Genomic DNA, 19,581 nt, shown 5'->3' on the forward strand with positions numbered 1-19,581 from the left:
GTGCTTTAACAGGCCTGCAGTTTTACTTCCTCTGTCTTCAGCAACCACCCTGCCCCCCAGCAGAGTGTGGGCAGCATCCCGCACTTGCCTCACCCACAACTGTTGAGGCAGCTCGCCCCTGCAGCCTGCTGGCTTTGCTTCCGATCCAGCCCACTGCCTGCTCTCACTCCTCACACAGGCTGAGGCCCCCGGAGTGGGCGCGGTGCGTCTCTCACCTGCAAGCACGCACAAATGACAGGAGCGACTGCAGGGTCAGCCATGTGCGTCTCAGCAGAGCCAAATGCTGCAGCAGCCCTCCCACCAGGCCGGGAAAGGGGGGAAGGGGGGGGGGTGTTGGGACGCTTCCTCCTTGACGTTGTGAGCCTATCACTCACAAGCTGGGATGTTCCCTCTGCTGCTCTTCATGATCCTTGGCTGACGACCGTGGGCAAAGTGGCAGGCGGCAGGTCCCGCAGCTCTGAGGATACCGAGCTGGTGCACAGGCTCTAGGAGTTGCCAACTCACCAGCCAAGCAGTGGGTTATCAAGCTACTGGCCAGGCCTTCTGCTAGAACTGGTGCAAAAGCCTCAAAAGAAGAGGCTCCATTACCCTTGCCCCACAGAAGCCGGGACCTAGCAGGACAAACCTTATTCTAGCTACAGGCTGCCAATCTGATCAAGTGTCGAGGTAACAATGAGGGATGAAAGGCAGCCTGAGGTACATGCCAGAGAGTCTGCAGACCAAGACCGGTTGGCCCTTCCCAGTCCCTCATTTCTGGCCCTGTGGCTGCTTATTAGAGCCTGCGGTTGAGGAGACCCAGGCTGCTATGCGTTGAGGTCTGTCTGGGTCTAGGGATTCTTCCCAACAGCTGACAGGCCTTGGTCACCAGGGGCGAGCAGAGGCAGTCCCAGGGAGCCCAACAATCCATCCACACAGCATTACCAGAGTCCCAAAGGGAATCAAGAGGACTAACAGGAGACAACCCATCCCTCCCTCCAACTCTAGGAGCCAGGCAAACAATGCTATGGAAACTCAACAGAAAAGCTACAACCATAAAACTCTGTTTAAGACTGGTAACATGGAAAAAATGTTTATATGTTAAGTACAAAAGGGACATAAAATTGTATATACAGTAGAATAACAACTATGTAAACACACCAAAAATCTATGCACAGAAATTTCTAGAGGAACATTTAACACCAAAAGATTAACAGTGGTAGCATTTGGGTGGCAAACTGATTCACTTTAAAATTCCCCAAATTTCCTCAATAAGCATTAATTATGATTGCAACAGGGAAGTTTTATCTAAAAAAAATAAAATAAAAATTAAAAAATCCCCCACTGGCTGGTGGTTGAGCAGTGCAGTGTCCCACATAAATCGGTGGCTTTGGCCTGGACTCTTCAAGTGTGATGCGCCCCTCCCATCCTAGAGAGCTTAGAACACCACTGGCTCCACCCCTGCAGCCCCAGCCCCTCTGCTCCCTTTATCCTGCCTTATTCTTACCACATCACGTCCAATCACTTCCAGCTGTAGCTTTCCCCTTTCCTTCCCAACTTAGGAGCCAGCTCTGTAGCCACAGGTCCCTAGAAAGAGGGGCAGTGACGGGCCTATTCCAAAGAACGTGGTACCTCAGCTTTGGACACACAAGAACTCTCGAGAGGAATCATCTTCCTTGCTGACAGGCAAGTGGCTGCTCTGGCTGCAGGTATGTTTATTAGGCAGCCCTTCTTATAAACCCAGTCTCTGAACAGTTACTCCTACCATGAATTTTCTACTTTGGAGAGCCAGGAGTGGGCAGTAATAGATCATCTGGTTTCTAGAAGTCTCTCCATTCTGATAAGGCAGAGCTATATACAGTGGGTGGCACTGCAGAAAAGCTGCAGATTCCAGTCGACATTTTGGAAAGATGTATGCCCTTTGCCCTTTGAGAAACAAGTCCAAAGTAATTGCTAACAAAACAGTAATTGCTGGCAATTTACAGCCTATTTCTGCTGCTGAACAAAGGCAGTTAATGGCTTGCTTCCCCCTTAGCAACTATGTACTCTTGGGCAAGTCATAACCTTGTGGAGCCCGTTTCTGTATCTGCAGAGAACCTATGACCTACTTAAATGTTTGAGAACTTCGTGAAATAACATGCCACTGGTACTGCTCTAAGAAGGCCATGCAGGGGAAGGAAAGGCCATGAGCCAGCCGTAGCTCATTTCAACCCTGATCAAGACCTCTCCCTCTTCCAAGAGAAGGCAAGGAAAAGAAAGCAGACATACCAGGTAAACAGGAATGACCTGTAATTGGAAAAGAAGCTTCAGACAAACTGAAAATGCTCTGGTTCCAGCATCTTGTCCCCAGATGCTGGAAGCCAGGCACAAAGGGCATGCAAAAGTGACTGTCACACACGTACAAGCGCAGACAGAGCATCACCGAGCAAAAAGGGGGCTAATACTGCAGAGAGGGCCCCAAAGTGCGGCTTGAGGAATACAAGGGAAGTTATCCCAAGACCCTCAGTTAGCTGCCGTGGGAACAGCAAACACTTGAAGCTTTGCTTCATTCTGTCTCCCAAAGGAAAAAAGGGTAATAGGGAAGACTCACTAACACTTGTGGCAAACACTATTAGCAAGGATGCAGTCTTTCTCTCGGGCTGCAGGACTCGACCTCTTTCTGCTGAACTCTGAGAAATGACAGATATTTTATATACATATATATATATGCATACATACATATACATATATATGTATGCACACACGGATATATTTAAATGAAGGTGTACACACTGTGCTAAAATACAAACAACAGAAACCCCATGTCATATATAAAAAGGCTAAATATAACATATAACACAGGCCTACAGCCAGCTCTTGCTTGGGAGCTGGGGGAAGGGGTGGTATCATCTGGAGACTCTGTACACAATTTGTGGTGGGCAGGGAAGGCATCAGTGTAAACAACTCAGACTCACTCCACAATACTGGCCCACAGGAAAGCGTGATGTATCTCATGTACAAAAATAGACTCCCACCTTGCTTTTGTACAAAACCAAGCTTGGTAGGCACCCAGAAAGACCGCAGGTCTGTCTTCATGATGGGGGATCACACCAGGCTACTGCTAAACCTCCCAGCCATGGAACTCACCTGCAACCCCCACTTCCCTCCCCTTCAGGCTCCTGGGCCATCTCCCATCCAACACTCAGAGCCTTGAGGCGTGCCCAGATCACCCACCCTCACGTGACTAACTCGCTAGGCTTCCTGGCAAGCAAGGTCCTTTTCTGTTTATCTGTCCCTTTCTGACCCCCAGATATATGAAGACTTATTTCTGTAAATGTTTGGCACCTAAGTAACATGATGGGTGTGGAATATTGCCACAATGACACAGGGAGACCCAGTAACAAGACATGCAGGGTGCGGGCAAGGGGTGCTGAGCTTCCCTAGCATCTCAAAACCAGAACTGTGGCTTCCCATGCATTTATGGGGGTGGGAGAAGGGATGTGCAGAATTAACTTCACCGGCTCCTCAGCAGCAAATACATTCAAAATTGAAGGCGTCTCGAGGGCCCCAGTATACCCTAATCATGAATCTGGTCACTCCTCTGGAGGAGCTCAGTGCAGTGACAGCGGGAAAATCTAAGTCCTGACAGAATCTGCCACACCAACAGTCTTTTTTGAAGAAGCTCGGCGAAGTAATTTTTTTCTTCTGAGCAGATGTACAGCACATCCATGGGAAGGCCATGTGGAAGGATGCTCTCCAGCCCAGTCAAACGATCCGATCCATTATCTCAGTCCCCTCTGAGTTTTTTCCTGTTGGCCACCCTCACTGTACAGAAACAGCCGAGCAGCACCAAGGTCAGTCATCGATGGTGGGCAACCAGAAGGCCTGGAAGGAGAAACATAAATCAACTTTTAAAAGCCAAGCCTCTCTCCTCACTCAGGGTTCTTACCACCACCGTGCCCCCAGCATCAAGGTGCCCAACCCCAACAGTGGAGGAATTTTGGCTGGTGGCCTTCCCTCATGACCAACCGATTCTGACAATCTGTGGAAAAACATTCCCCCTCTGTGCAAAAGTAAGCTGGTTCTGTCTCCAACACTGTCTACCTTCGTAGTCCAGTGGTAAGGAAAAACAAAAGAGCTGTCTGGGGAGGTGGGTATCTGGCCTTACTGCCAATCTGCCAGGTGACCTCCAACATGCCCTCTCCTTCTCAAGCTGTAAAAAAGTGACAGGGACTGAGGTGGTTTTGCTGCATTTCTTTCTGACATCGTTTCCTCAGTGTCAAAAACAAAAAAAGAGCGAGGGGGCAATGTGCTCTGGGTAGGCTAGTAGTGAAATCCCTCATCCTCAAATACCCAGATATACTTAAGAGATGCTAAAAAGAAACTTGAGGCTGAGACACACGGACGCTTTGTTCTGCTAGCATTGCCTAGAAACATAAGGAACTTGGAGGAAACGCTAAGTAGTGAGTTATGATCAACCGTAAAAATTTCTCAGGAATTCAGCATAAACTGAAAGAAATGGCAAACAGAGAGGTTGCAGCCACAATAGGCTGGTTCGAAGTATTTTAAGAAGCCAAAAAATTGTTAGGCATAGTCCCAAGTAGTTTGGTCATAAAACCAGGGGCTACAGCAAAAATGGGCCTGAGGTCTCCCAGCAGCTTACAGGTGATCCCAGATCATAGAAATAAGGGTGAAAGTGAAAGCCAAGTCCAACCAGAGATCAAATAATAGGAGGTGAACCAGGGAAGCCACCAGCTGAGAAACATGAACTTGGATGCTTATCAGGAACCTATTTAGGACACAGTTCACTGAAGCACCCACCACCCCAAATGGAAAGGGCCCTTATGTGGAAGACATCTCCTGTGTTCACATACCATGTTGGAACATGCGCTGGCAAAGGTCATGAACTTGGGGTTGAACTGCAAACAGGTAATAGGGCCTGTGTGTTTGCCATCCAACACAGCTACTTTTATACCACTCTCTCCATTCCAGACATGGATCTTGCCATCCTCTGAACCTAAAGAGAATGATAAAGGAAAATACAACAGCTCAAGGCACAATGCAAAGAAAAGTGGGAAAGACAGACTGATATCTGGAGAAAAGTCAAGCTTCAGGACCTGGCCCTCATCTGAAATTGAGGGAGAAGGGGCAGTGAAGAAAGGACACTTTGGAAACTGACCTTAACCCTAGTTATTTGTTCCCATCCAAGTGATTTCCCCTCTAACTTTAGTTTTCTCATTTAAAAAGGGGGCTACGGGGCACCTGGGTGGCTCAGTTGATTAAGTGTCTGACTTTGGCTCAGGTCATGATCTCACAGTTCGTGGGTTTGAGCCCCACATCAGGCTCTGTGCTGACAGTTCAGAGCCTGGAGCCTGCTTCAGATTCTATGTCTCCCTCTCTCTCTGCCCCTTCCCTGCTTGTGCTCTGCCTCTCAAAAATAAACATTAAAGGAAAAATTTTTTTAAAAAAGGAGGGGGCTAAATACCATCACATCCCACCAACACCAAGCCACTGAAAACCGAATGCAGGGTTAAATCAGAAAGCTAGTATTATTAGTAAGACTGTGCTTGTGGAGTTTAACTCTTATGCTGGTCCAACCAACATTAATGCCAGGTCCCAGTAAAGAAGTCAAAATCAAAGACACTGCACCTTTGGCATAAGACTACACATTGCGGTGAGATAGGTGAGAACACCCATCAAGAGGATAATAGATAGTATTTTAATTAGTTAAAACTAACAAAAATACAACCAAAAAAATACACAGTACAGAGAAATAACCCCCCAAGGGGGATAAAGAAAGCTTACCAATCATAATAAACTGGGAGTCTGGAGTAAATGAGGCCTCCAGAGTGACAGCTTTGCTGTTGGCATAACCCTAAAAAAAAGCAGAACAGTTCTCTTATCACAGCCCTATTAATATAAAATAATTGCCTATAAACACTTACCCAGCACACACATCACCTTCCTTTCCATGAAACCCTCTCCTCTTCATGCAAAGTGCCACCAAGGTTCCAAACTCGGCTGCCACCCTTTACAGTTCACCCCCATCCCCAACTCCATATTCAATGCAACTAGAAAATTATTATGGCAAGGAATTACTTTGTATCTAAATTCCAAACTTGGGACACTATGTGAGAGAAGTGAATGTCTCAGAATCCAAGAGAAGTTAGTTCATGTTCAGAATGAAAATGCATGTCCATGCTTCCATCAGTGAGTCAAGGATAACCACTGGTCTCCATCAACCAGCTACCACAATTCTCAGCCCAGGAGGGAGGAGCATGGAAACAGCCATGCTCAAAGGTTGTCAGCTCACCCCAAAGGTGTGCATCACCACTCCCTTGAATGCATCGATGAGACGGATGAAGCTGCCATTGGTGGAGATGAGGATGAGTTTACCATCATTGCTGAACTTAAGTCCTGTCCACTCACAAGTCCGATCGTACTGCATCTTAAAAGTCGCAAATGGCCCCTGAAATGATAAAAACAGCAGCCCCAGCCCAAGGCCCATCAATATTCCTTCTGCCAGAGCCAACTCTCATTCTGTCCCTTTAGATTCCTTTTTGGCTAGGAAAAGCAAGGAAGAACTATTGCTCTGACATTCGCCAGTGTCTACCACATACCTCCTTTATCATGGAAAATGCTCTCATCTTACCCTTCAAAACCTCCATGATATGAAGACAGCTCAAAGATTCAAAGATTTACCTTATCAAAAGAGCGAAGGTCATAAAGTTTGACCATTTCAGAATTGACACCTGCAGCAAAAATTAACCCTTCTGGATCAAAGGAACAAACTGGCTTGCCTTGTAGATGCATGAGGCCCTATGAAAAAATAAGAAAAAAGGTTAATGAACCCAGGATCTTACCACCATGTAATTTACTTTTTCCAATGAAAACTAAGAAAGGACACAAACAGATACCTACCCAGAGAATGGAAAAAGCAAACAAACCTAACTAAAATAAGGCTTTTTACAAACAGGTCTCCATACAACTGGTTTCATCAACCCTAACTGTACAACTCTATAGACACTGAATCCAAATAAAAACAAATTCTTTGAGCATAAAAGCTATAGCTCACAGGTTTCAGGAAAATGGTTTTGAAAGCAAAAATCCACAGAGCATAATGCAATATGCACTGGATTAGGGTATTAGCTTAATTACCAGCCACCTACCAGGAAAACAGATTTTCTCCAAAGTTTAGAAAGACTTTGGGATCTCAGAATGGAACGAGTACTTTCTCCTTTCCTTGAGAGGAAGAGCTGATGATAGTGCCTACCATAGAAAACTTTAACTGTGAGGTACCATTACCTGGCAGTTAGGAGACCGGAGATCCCAGAGTCGAATGGTCTTATCAAGAGACCCAGAAATGAAAGTGTCATCCACAGGTGACATGGACAAGGCCACCACCCTGCAATGCATCAAGATAAATAGGAGTTGAAGCATAATATTTGCAAAAATTGGATGTGAACTCTAAACCACTCTACCTGCCTAGCTACATTATATATACCTGTTCTCCCAACACTGCCGTTTTAAGAAACATACACATATAAACAATCTGGAATAACCAAAAGCAACTAATATAATGAAAAAACAAACTTCGAGCTACAGCATAAAAATGTTAAGCCTCCAATGCAAAGCAAACCACAAGGAGACACGACTACACACCTATTAGAATTAGAAGCCTCATGCATTGCTGGTTGGAATGTAAAATGGTGCAGGTGCTTTGCAAGATTTATAGTTCCTCAAAAAGTGAAAGGTAGTTACTATATGACCCAGAAATTCCACTTCTAGGTATATACCCAAGAAAAATGGAAACCTATGTCCATACAAAAAGGTACACACATGCTCACAACAGCCTTATTCATAATAGCAAAAAAGTGGAAACCCAAATGCCCATCAACTAATGAATGGATAAGCAAAATGTGGTGTCTCTATACAATGAAACATTTGATAATACAAAGAAATGAAGTACTGAGTCATGTTACATGTTATGAACCTTGGAAACATGGTTAAGTGAAAGAAGTGGACATGAAAGGGCACAAACTGTCTCATTCATTTATAAAAAATGTCCAGAATAAACAAAGCTATAGATATAGAAAGAAGATTAGTGGTTGCTGGGAACTTATAGGAGGAGGCATGGGGGGTGACTGCTAATGAATACAGGGTTTCTATTTGGGAGTGATGAAAGTGTTCTGGATTAGTGGTGATGGCTGCCCAATTCTGTGAATATACTAAAAACCTGAACTGTATACTTTAAGAGGGTGAATTTATGGTACTAAACTATATCTCAATTAAAAAACAAAACCTACCAAAAAATCCTTAATTACTTAACTAGAATTTTGTGGACTATACTAACAGTCTTAAACCTGAGTACAATCAGCATTATCTGAGGGTGGATTAAAAACACAGACTACTGAGATCCACTCCCAGAACTTCTAATCCAGTAGGTCTGAGAACCTGCTCCCAGGTGATGGTGAGGCTGTTGGTTTGGGCACTACTTACTAAGCCAAGCCACAGACCTGTGCTAATAGCAACTGTTATTTCTGATATGAGTCCCCTTTTATGGTTATACCACTAAGAGTCACTCACTAGAAAACATTTCTTCCAAGGGCTCCCGAGCTCTCTTGTACCCTTTGCTCATATTCTCACTCTGCCACTCTGATATGAAGACACCAGCCACCTCCCAAGCATTTGGGCCTGGCCTGCAATGAAGGACAGCATGTGGCTCTACCAAAGCCCCAAGTGAAGTTTCATTGAGGGCCACAAGCTATGACCTGTATATATAATGCCTATGAGTCTATATTACCACCTATAGAGAAGGCCCTTGTGGAAACAGACACTTGGATAACTCTTCCTTCTGGACTATGGAAGAGTAGTTCTGAATTTTGGCTTGGCCATAAAACACTTCATAGATATAGAAGCTGGTGTCACAGATGAAGATTATAAAGGAAATGTTGGTGTTGTGCTGTTTCATTTGATAAAAGTTTGAAGTCAAAAAGATGACCAAATTGCACAGCTCATTTGTGAATGGATCTTTTATATAGAAATAGAGTAGGTTCAAGTTTTGGATGACACTGAAAGGGGTTCAGAATGTTTTAGTTCCACTGGAAAGCATTCAAATTTATGCCATGAATAGAAAATGAGAAAATGTACTTTTTTTTTCTTTAAATTTTTACCTAAAGAAAAATTTCTTCCAATATAACTCAATTAACATCCATACTAGTTCCTCAACTTAAACATTTAAAGATACCATAAGCCAAAATTTCCTGGGAATGCTGAGGCGGTAATAAAACAGTGAGCAGAATGCATACGTACATGTAATTTTAGGTCACTGTATTCAGGTCAAAAGCTCAGAGAAAGTCTATCTTGGGCTCTACGCTGAGAAGTGAAGAGAATACAACGAGGAGTAAAACCTCAACTCTAGAAGCACCTGAATGGCTCAGTCGGTCTAACTTTGGCTCAGGTCATGATCTCATGGGTCTAGCCCCGTATTGGTCCCTCTGCGGTCAGCACACAGCCTGCTTTGGATCCTCTGTCCCCCTCCCTCTCTGTTCCTGCCCTGCTTATTCTCTCTCAAAATAAATAAACTTAAAAACAAAAACAGAAACAAACAACAACACGAAAATAGCCCAACTCTAAGAAAGCTTAACTGTCCAGTCCAGGGAACTCCAAGAGAGGGTCAGAGAAGGCTTTCTGGAAGAAGCACCACATGTGGTGGACAGGATTTCAATGAGAGATGTCTTTACAGAAAAAGTGCCAGACAGGAAGGCATGAGGCCCATGTCTAGGAAGCAGCCCAGAATTCACCTCAACTTGAGTGGTGGAAGATAATGTTGGGAAAATGAGTCACAACCAGAGGGAGGAAAGCCTCACTCCAAGGGGAAGGGGCAGACAGATATGGAGAACTATTAAAGTTCTCCACAGAGATATAGATAGACTATGAAGTGGTCGGAACTGTAATACAGGATGCTAAAGAAGGATGATGAGGGATAGGGAGATTAATTAGGATTTGACTGTAATTCACTTTACAGTGCATGAGCCAGGACCGAAGAAAAGGAGAGTGACACACTAGGTTAAACCTAGGTAGAATCAATAGGATTAACAACTTACTAGATGTGAAAGCAAGGGAAAGAAATCGAACAGGGAACAGAGGCTTTGAGTTAGGATAATTAGAAGGGACAGTGATAAAGAAACATGAGGCCGACAGAGAGGATATGGCCCACAGCATGTAACGAGGGATGGTATGCTGGACCTGTCAGGTGGGAGCATGAAAGAGATATCCACGTAGATGTATATAAAACCTGGAGGTGGGAATGGAGTCTGGAAATCAGGGTAGACATGAGCTAAAAATATTGATTTGGGAAGCCATCTGAGTAGAGGTAAATGAAATTAGTGATGAAGATGTGAGAAAATATCAAGACAGGAGAAAAGCTAGGGTGAAATCTTACTTATTTTAGAGTCAAAGGGAGAAAGAAAGGCCAAGGATTGCAAGAGTGAAACCAAAATGGGAAAGTAGACTGCCAAAGGGGAAAAAAAAGTCACTGAGAAGTTGAACACCAAAAAAAGCCAAAAAGCCAAAAACCAAAAACCAACCCCCACCCCCCACCCCCCACCCCCGAAGACAGATTTTAACTGGAGACAGCAGGGAAAGAGAAGTAAAACAGCATGGAAAAAGCCCCATAAATGATCCCGGGACTAGACCAAATGATTTAAACAGTGAATGAGTGAGGAGGTGGAGATGGGAGTATGCAGATTATTCTTTCATGTTTGACAGTTAAAAGGAGTGGGAGATAAGTTCAAGAAATAGATTTAAGATAAGGAAGACCAAGTAAGTTTGTAGGCAGCAAGGAAAAGTCTAGTTAAGAAGATGGAAACAAGTAGAAAGAAGGAGGTTGGTTTTGTCAAGGAAGAAAGGATGCTTCTTTTCAAGGAAAGGGTTCCAAGGAAGTTGAAAAGAACTCATTTTGGATGGCCTTGATTTTCTTAAAAAAAAAAAAAAAGGGCAAAAAGTTATCTCCTGAGAATCAGGACATCAAAAAGCTGGATAATCAGGAAGATTGGAAAGAATTTCAAACAACTACAATCAACTCAAATCATTTGTGAACATTAATTTGACTACAAACAAGCAAAAACATCTACTTATCACAAGCCATCATTTGTTTGTTTGGGACCAGTAACCAATAGCTGTCAGCTCTCACCTTCAGCAACATAGATATGCTCTGCCCAATCAAAAGTGCATCTCCTGTTAAGGTTCTGTACCACTCCAAGTTGTACTGTGTTAATGTATGTTTGTAAACATAAGCAGGAGGAAATACCCTCAGTGATTAAAAAATCATCCAAAGGAAAATGTGTTTAACACTCAACCCAAACTTGAATATTTGAAGAAAAAACACTGGGGGAACTGGGGTACGAGACAGAGGGAAACAAAATGCATTACAAAACAGAATAAGGAAACAAGCTTCTGGACTTTCAAAAGTCACAAAGGACAATTTTATTTATTATTATTTTTTTCATCCTCATTAAGATCTCCACATGGAACATGTTTATGAAGACTAGGGGCCTGCTGTAATGGGGCCACCAGTACTGGAAGAGGCCTCACATATAAATGGTCCTTTCATTAAGGGACATCTAATATTTGGGGTTCCTCAATGATAAATGTAATTTGTACTACATAGGTTTCCACTGAGTGTCTTTAATACACTTTTTCCCCAATTATGTTTTAACTGATATTTCAGTTTATCTATGAAGTCCTACCCCTGCCTCCACAACCTCAGTAAATCAAGTATTGACTGTTTTAGGGACAGTTAACAAGAGAAGACTAAGAGGAATGCCAAACAGCAGTAAGGAACTAGCTTTAGTTCACTAATAAAATCTCTCTACTCTCCTAGTCTCTGGGTAACCTCAGGGGTAAAAGAACTACTTCTGTAACATCTGGGTCTTACCTTTTGCTATGTCCAGGAAAGTATCTGATGTATTTGTTGTCATGCAAGGACAGGTAACGAATAGTATCTGTAAGAAGACAAATAAGGCATGATGATACCCTATTATTTTTAAAGGAATTACTGTACATTTTCATCTTGAAAACAAGGCCAAAAAATTTATTGTTTTCCATAACTCAAGCAAGGTGTGAATAAGTAAGGCTGAGTAATTCCTCTCCACAGCTGAAGAATGGGCACTACAGATTTCACATAATTCAAAAGCAGAGTTCGTTCTTAAGTTGACAGCATATACAGCAATTTTTAAAAATCATTGTTACCACTAATCTTTGGCTTCTGCATAGTTATAATGCAACCCGTCCTGCAAATATACCCTGCCTGCACCACCCCCACAAAGCACAATAGGTTCAGTGCTCACAGAATGGCAAGCCTTAAAGGAAAACATTTAGCTGCTAAGGAAACAGGCTCAAAGAATTAAGTAGCCATGCTAAACTGAGGATCAGGCTGAACTCTGGCATAATATTTTTGTCCAGGGTTCTCCAACAGCGTGTTAGGGACCTAAATTTTAATTGGGTATATAATCTACATCAAAACTAAACAAATGGAAACAGAAGTAATGTCCTACTACTTTTTAAGTTAACCAGCTATCCACTGGTACTTTGTGCATCAGAGAGAAGTCAGTTGATAATAATAATAATAAAGTGTCCAAAAGAACAAATCAGGAAATTGGGTTAAAAAGATCTTAAAACATTTAAAAATTAAACTCATAAATACATCAGTAAGTCACAGCAGCGAGATTCTGTCAATATCAAAGAAAAGAATAATCACAGAGATTTGTGCTTGGGGAGAAAAAGACAAACACTCTTAAAAACCAAGTGATTCTACCTGAAAAAGTAAACAAAAAGATGGCAGTGGAAAGGGAATGAAGTGCCATAAAGAACAGAACTACAAAGTACTATGCCTTGCAAAAGACTAGGAGTAGGAAGCAACTGTTACAAAAAAGGCAATAGGAAATGGTGCCAATATAGATAGGAAAGCATAGAAAGAACATTCTAGAGGCAAACAGAACACAGAAACAAAGAGGCTGAAAGCACCCAGTCATTCCAGTTGTTCACAGGGGTACTTTCTAGTAACAGGGCGTCTAACTCGGGAGAGGGAAAACCGCACTCTTTGTATGTTCCAAAACTGAACTCTATATAGTTTTCCTTGAAAATCTTCAAAGTTCTAGAATGACAACTATGAAGTCTTCCTGGATGTTCTATTGCTAGTAACTACTCACCTGCCCTAAGCAGAAAAAGACTTTCCTCCCCATTACCTGGTTTCCCAGAGATGAGCAGGGAGTCGCCATCCTCTCCGCCCCACTCAGTAGCTGGTGCACTGTTCCTGGCAAGGCAGTGGCCTGTACAGTTATCTCCTGTACCGGGTGGTATCATAGACCCTCAAACTGTACAAACTACTACCTCAGCCTGGAATCAGGCAAAAGGAAACGGAGCGTTGGAGGAACTCTTCAGGATGCACTCGAGACAGGAAAGGCAACATCCTCCCAGCAGAGGCCTGGCAGCAAAGCTGCAAGTGCCACACATTTGCCTCATTTTGCACCATATTTGGAGAATCCTCACATTTAATCACCCCAACAGAAGAAGTATACCAGTCATTCAGGTGATCACATAGATATGTTTCCTCAGGATCCTAATGTTTTATATTCTTGTCCAAAAGCATCAATTGCACTGCTTACTTAGAAAACCACTTCTGAAATAGAGGCATGAAAAGTAGAAATGATATACTTACTAAAAATCAGTACAGGCAGAAAAGTCTCATTTAAAAAAAAAAAAGGACTTCCGCCCATCTGCTCTGAGATAAGCACAGCCAAAACAGCAGTCTAAGTGATCTTTGTGGATGACATTAGAAAAATCTTAACTGCAGGGGCGCCTGGGTGGCTCAGTCGGTTAAGTGGCCGACTTCACCTCAGGTCATGATCTCGCAGGTCATGATCTCACAGTCTGTGGGCTGGGGCCCCGCATCGAGTTCTGTGCCGACAGCTCAGAGCCTGAAGCCTGCTTTGGATTCTGTGTCTCCCTCCCTCTCTCTCTCTCTGCCCCTCCCCTGCTCATGTTCTGTCTCTCTCTCAAAAATAAACATTAAAATTTTAAAAAAAGAAAAAAAACTTACTATAAAAAGCGAGACAATCAATAAATCAGTGAGATAAATGGAAAAAAAAAAAAAAAAAAAAAAAAGAGTCCTAAGGTGAAAGTCCTCAACTACCAAGATGAACTGTCAACTGAGAATGACTTATCCCAGGGGAAATAAATGCAGGTAAAAACAAGATCAAGATCATTTATTAGATAAAGAAATTCACAAATTTAATTTATAAAAATAACTCGTTACTCTTTAAAGCCATTAACTTTATTTAAAAGTTAAAAGGGGAAGGGCCCTCTAGCTGGCTCAGTCTGAAGGGCATGTGACTCTTTTGATTTCAGGGTTGTGAATTTGAGCCCCACATTGGGTATAGAGATTACTTACAAATAAAGTCTTTAAAAATAAATAAAATAAAATGGAAAAGGGACAAAATTCAGATTAAAAATGGTCCCTAAAATTAAACATAATTAAGGTCAATACACTGTCCTTCATGACACAGACCATGAAAGGTAGAGTATACACCAAAAACTCATCTAAGGTCCCTAAACTACCACAGCTCAAACATTCGTGGTTATTTGCCACTTGCTGTATGTCAAATAGTCTTTCCTTTTATTTGTTCAAAAAGTATTCTTTCAAGTTTAAAGAAGTACAAACTATAAATATAATTCATTGCTTCCTATACCCACTCTCCATTCTAATCTAGAGACCTTTCATACTCCATTTCAAGTCCTTCAAAAGTATTGGTGGCTTGTTTCCAGCACCCCTTCAGTCATAACAATTGCTAACATCTTAAGAAAATATGTTTAAATTACAGAAACTCTAAGCAAAGCAGAAATCGTCACAAAGATTCCAAGAACTACTTAACAAAAGAAATCATAACCATTACTTCCTAAAAAGAAGGCTTGCTTACCGTCTATTTTGTTAGAGCTGTAAACAACTGTGTTTGCTGCATGGGTGTATCTGATGAGGTCCACGCCATATTTCTTACTGTACAGGGTTCTCTTTGGTCTGATGAGGAAATGGACAGAGAAAGAAAACCATCAAAATCCTCCATCACCAAAACCTAGGATCTTCATATAAACAGAAGAATCTGAATGATGTGGCAAGGATGAGAATTCTTTGGAAGCTCTAACACTGGAAAGAAACACAATTTCTTCCAAACGAGAGAAAACAAATGGAATCAATCAAGTGCAACAGACTTTCACCTCTGAACAACAAATGCTGAGGTTAGGAAGTGTAAGTAAATCTGAGGGCTCAACTGAGTCTTTACTACAATGTTCAGAAGTAAGTTTTGAGAAAAAGTACATCTTTTTGGAAAAGAAAGGCACACAAAACACAAGTCACAGTTTATAACAAAGCGGGATATGGGAATACGTTAAATTAGTGAGGCCCAAACTTTTCTTGAGCCATTCACTTAGAAACCAGATCTTTTCTCAAGAAGAAACAAATGATTTATCAAAACTGAAACCAGATGTAAAACTGCTTGTCTTTCCTAATATAACCTGCAGTTGCAGAAGCTATCTATCCTTCCTATTCTACAAGTCCAAAGTACTTACTGAGGCTTTTAGAAGGCAAGGCTGATTCTCCCTAGAAAAAAACTGGTCATTGGTTCTTTTCTTTTTAATGTAAAATCACATAATTCTAAGCTAGGAGTTACAAATTCATATGAAGTTCCTTTTCCTTCAATGTCTTCCTCTATAGGACCCTGAAAATCAAAGATCAAACTGAAACTGATCTCAGTAAAATCTTTAACCAAAAGCTCACAATGTTCTACATTTGGGTATAGGAGGATTTTATAAACTGTATACCAATGTTTACAAAGAGTTCCAATTTTGAAAAAGAAAAAAATTCGCCCTCTCAATGAAGCCTAGATGCTAAACAATCAGATTACCCAAGCAGCTTTAAGAACTCAAATATTTGCACTTTCAATTTTTGTTAATGTCAGTGAGGTCAAGGGTTTCCCTACCCAAAACTCATTTCCAAACAAGCTTCTCATTCCAAATGCACTGAATTTTCCACATTCTCACCTTTAACTGAAAGCTTAGTTAAAAAGATCAGCTCAAAGGCTACCCTGTTGAATCCCCTACCCTGGGCTCTGCTGTGGGGTTACTGTGTGGTAAACAGCGAGCACATGTATGCACATACATGTGTTCTTGCTCTCAAAAAATAGTTGACTTTATTTCTACAAGTGGAAAAAGAAGCTTACTTATCCCAACAATTCAGTCTAAAATAGTGAAGACATATCCTGAAGAGCCAATGTTAAAGGGTATGGAATAAGGGAAGTTTTTAGTTCCACTTATGTATGGCCTATTTGTCTCAAACACTAACCTGAGATTTATTTTTAATAACAGAAATCTTTTACCTCATATCACTTCCTAGTTTGAAAACAAGATCCTAATTTTTGCATCCATTTCAGAGGATCTTTACAAAGCCCATGCACAACATTTTTCCATGAATATTTTGGTAAAGCTTCTTTCCATAAACTACGATTCTGGTGATCAGGCATGAATAAAAAATATTATGAAAAATTTTAATCACCTAGCAGATAATATATAAGTCTTTCAAATAGAAAAATCACTCAACGGATGAACAAAAACAATGGACAAAATGAACAAAAAACTGGAAAATATTAAGTATAAAGAATCTTGTTTTGACCATCTTCAAACTCCCAAATTCTAACATTTAGTACCATCTAGTAGAGATACTATGACTTCCAAGGAAACACTACTCTTCTACCAATGTTGGTTTGACTTATACTAGTTGGCACAGTTTTTCCTCACATTACCCCTTAGGATCATGGACTCTTAAAGGCAAAAGAGGTCATCTAATACTCAGAGAAGTGATCTAACCAATGGCACATACCTGGTCACAAAGCCAAACTAGAACCCAGGTCTCCTAACTACCAAGCCACTCCCTTGCCATAGACCACAATGAAATAAGGTCACAATTAATTGATAAGAGAAAATTTAAAAGAGAATGCCCTATAGTATTATATCAATACTAAATTTGCTAATTTGGATAATTGTGCTCTGGTTGTGTAAAAGAATGTCCTTGTGCTGAGGAAATCCATGTTGAAGTGTTTGGAGATCAGGGGCTTGATACCTCCAACTTATTCTCTTAATGGTTCATTAAAAAATGCATACCTAAATACTTAACACAGAGAGCTGTAATGCAAAAGAGGTAAAATGTAACTGATTATTGGGCGATATGGATCTCTGAAATACTGTTTAACTTTCCTGTAAGTTTGTAATTACGTAAAAAGCTACATGAGTGAATAAACTGCATGTCATAAAATTAACATTTTACTTCCAAGTAAACTGTCACTGCTCCCAACAAGTAGAAATTATGCCACACTTAGAGAGAAACTACTAAGAAGGCTATCACAACCTTCATCTCCTTTGAATGAGAACACACATCTCCATCATCAAGGTTCCAGGTAGAGGTTCCAAACTGTGCACAAGCACTCAACATTTCAAGCCAGTCAGCTTCAAATTACTTCTAGTCCCAGGAACCCACAATCCTAATCCCGACTCCAGCTCTATATGTTACTCTCTCTTCCAAGCTGATTCAAATGACCAAACCTGGACAGAAATACATCTACTAAATGAATAACGCTGACTCAAGTCAGCACTGGTCCAGCTAACAATGCTCTCTTCCCTTAGGACCACCACTCTAGGCCACTCGTCTGCATACTGCAGGCAGATCCAGAGCCAGTTACATAATACTTTTCCATAGCCCCCGTGGGAAAAAATTGGGAAGAAGATACAGCTTAGACCAAAACAACATTACTTTAGATAACCGAATTCACAAACGAAGAGACAAGTTCCAAAGAAAGTTTACAGAAGGCATCGGTTTTAAAACAAAACAAAAGGCAAAAAGAACAGTTGGAAAAGACAGAGAAAACCCCAACGATTCAAAAAATAAGATCTGGAATTAGGTAACAAAATGAAATCTGACAAAACCCCTAGCCACCGAATTATACCAAATAGCCACAAGCCTGCTTGGAGAAGGTGGCTGAGGGAAATCGAATCTAGCCTAAGCCACTTTCTGCTCCAAAGGAGTTCACAATTTAGTAACGAGAAAGCAAAGCAGGTTTATAAAGGGTGAGGTGAAGCTGACAAGGTCCCCAGAGAAAAAGGCAAAAATGTGCTTATAAGACTTTAGAGATGCAGTGCGGTGGCAACACAGAAATTTCACGATCAGACCCTGAATTTTGGTAATTCCAGTTGGACCATAAAGTGTAAATTAGAAATATATATAAGAGGAAACATAAAATTGTTTTGGGATGCTATGTTTTCCTAGTAGGTTCCCATTCAGGTCGGGATGGGACAGCCAAGTTAGTTTTTTTTTGGCAAAAAGGAAAAGTTTCTGATGTTGTTAAAAAGTTAACTACAAATGTGGGCAATGGGTCTGAGGGAGTAAAAGAATGATTTGGAACCGAAAGAAAAAGACAGGGGGCCCAAAGAGGCACAACAAATAAATCCTGACAGCTAAGAACTGCAACCCACGCGGCCTTCCGGCAGAAGGCGGCGGGAAGCTAAGGGGCAGGGGATGGGCGGAGTGCCAGGGCTGAATCGAGGTCACCGAGGAGGGCAGAGAGAGCGAGCTGTGACGCTGCTGACTGAGGCAGGAGCGCAGCCTCTGCGGTTCCGCGCGGGGGGCCAGAGCCGACCGGCACCTCTGACAGAGTCGGAGGAGCGGAAAAGCTACCTGCTGGGGCCCAGGTGGGCGGACCGGGCGTTTAAAGGTCAAGGTCAAGGTGGGGTTTGGCAAGCGATACGGAAGCGCTTTTCCAGGAGGCCGAAAGCAAGCAAAATAATAACGATGGTAGTATCACTCTCACTATTCTTATTATTTTTAAAAAGGTCTCCTGGACATCTTCGGAATGGAAGCGGCCCTGGCGGCAGCGAGTGCAAAACAGGCCGGAGAGGGCGGCGGGGCCGGGGGCGGGCGGCGGGGCGAGCGCTGGGCCACGAGAGGGAGAGAGGGAGGGACGGACAGACTCGGGCCCGGGCCCAGGGCCACCGCCGCACTCACTTGCCCTCCTGGCAGTCATAGAGCACGATGGAGTCGTCGTCGCTGCTCGAGATGACCGTCTCGCCGTTGGGGCTAAAGTCAAAGCAGTTAATCTTGTCCGAGTTCTCGCGGAACACCTTGGCGACGCGGAAACTCCGCAGCACGCTGTCGGTCAGCTTCATGGCGGCGGCTGCTGGAGGCGGTGGCGGCGGCGCAGGGCTGGGGCGGGGCCCGGCAGCAGGCGGGCGGGCGGGCTGGCTGCCGAGGGGCCGACCCGGGCGGGGCGGGCGCCGCGCCGGCGGCGAGCGGAAAGGCGGCCGACAGTCGGGCCGCCTCCACCCCTTCCTCCTCCTGCACGTGCGGCGCTCTTCTGCCGGGACTGCGGGATCTCGCGGACCGATCCTCCTCACAGTCGCCTCAAGGCCAACCGGCGCGGCGCCGGCTCATTGTGTCCGCCATCTTGGGACGACAGGCAGAAGCTGAGGGCGAGGAGCCTCACCGCAGCGCACGCCGGGAAAGGGGGCGGGGCGGAACGGCAGCGC

The 19,581-nt window shown here is 43.0% G+C and overlaps 1 protein-coding gene across 1 annotated transcript; it reads right to left on the minus strand.

Moving 5' to 3' along the window:
• Positions 1-1,042: 1,042 nt before the first annotated feature.
• Positions 1,043-19,556, minus strand: WDR82 (WD repeat domain 82). Its single transcript, XM_043587515.1, has 9 exons — positions 19,061-19,556; positions 14,934-15,031; positions 11,894-11,960; positions 7,261-7,360; positions 6,658-6,774; positions 6,269-6,424; positions 5,761-5,830; positions 4,830-4,972; positions 1,043-3,840 (listed from the first exon to the last, which is right to left on the minus strand). The coding sequence occupies exons 1-9, from the start codon at positions 19,219-19,221 to the stop codon at positions 3,811-3,813; spliced, it is 942 nt and encodes a 313-aa protein (XP_043443450.1). The 5' UTR covers positions 19,222-19,556; the 3' UTR covers positions 1,043-3,810.
• Positions 19,557-19,581: the final 25 nt, after the last annotated feature.

The sequence above is a fragment of the Prionailurus bengalensis genome, chromosome A2 (assembly GCF_016509475.1).
Source record: "Prionailurus bengalensis isolate Pbe53 chromosome A2, Fcat_Pben_1.1_paternal_pri, whole genome shotgun sequence".
Lineage (NCBI taxonomy): Eukaryota > Metazoa > Chordata > Mammalia > Carnivora > Felidae > Prionailurus > Prionailurus bengalensis.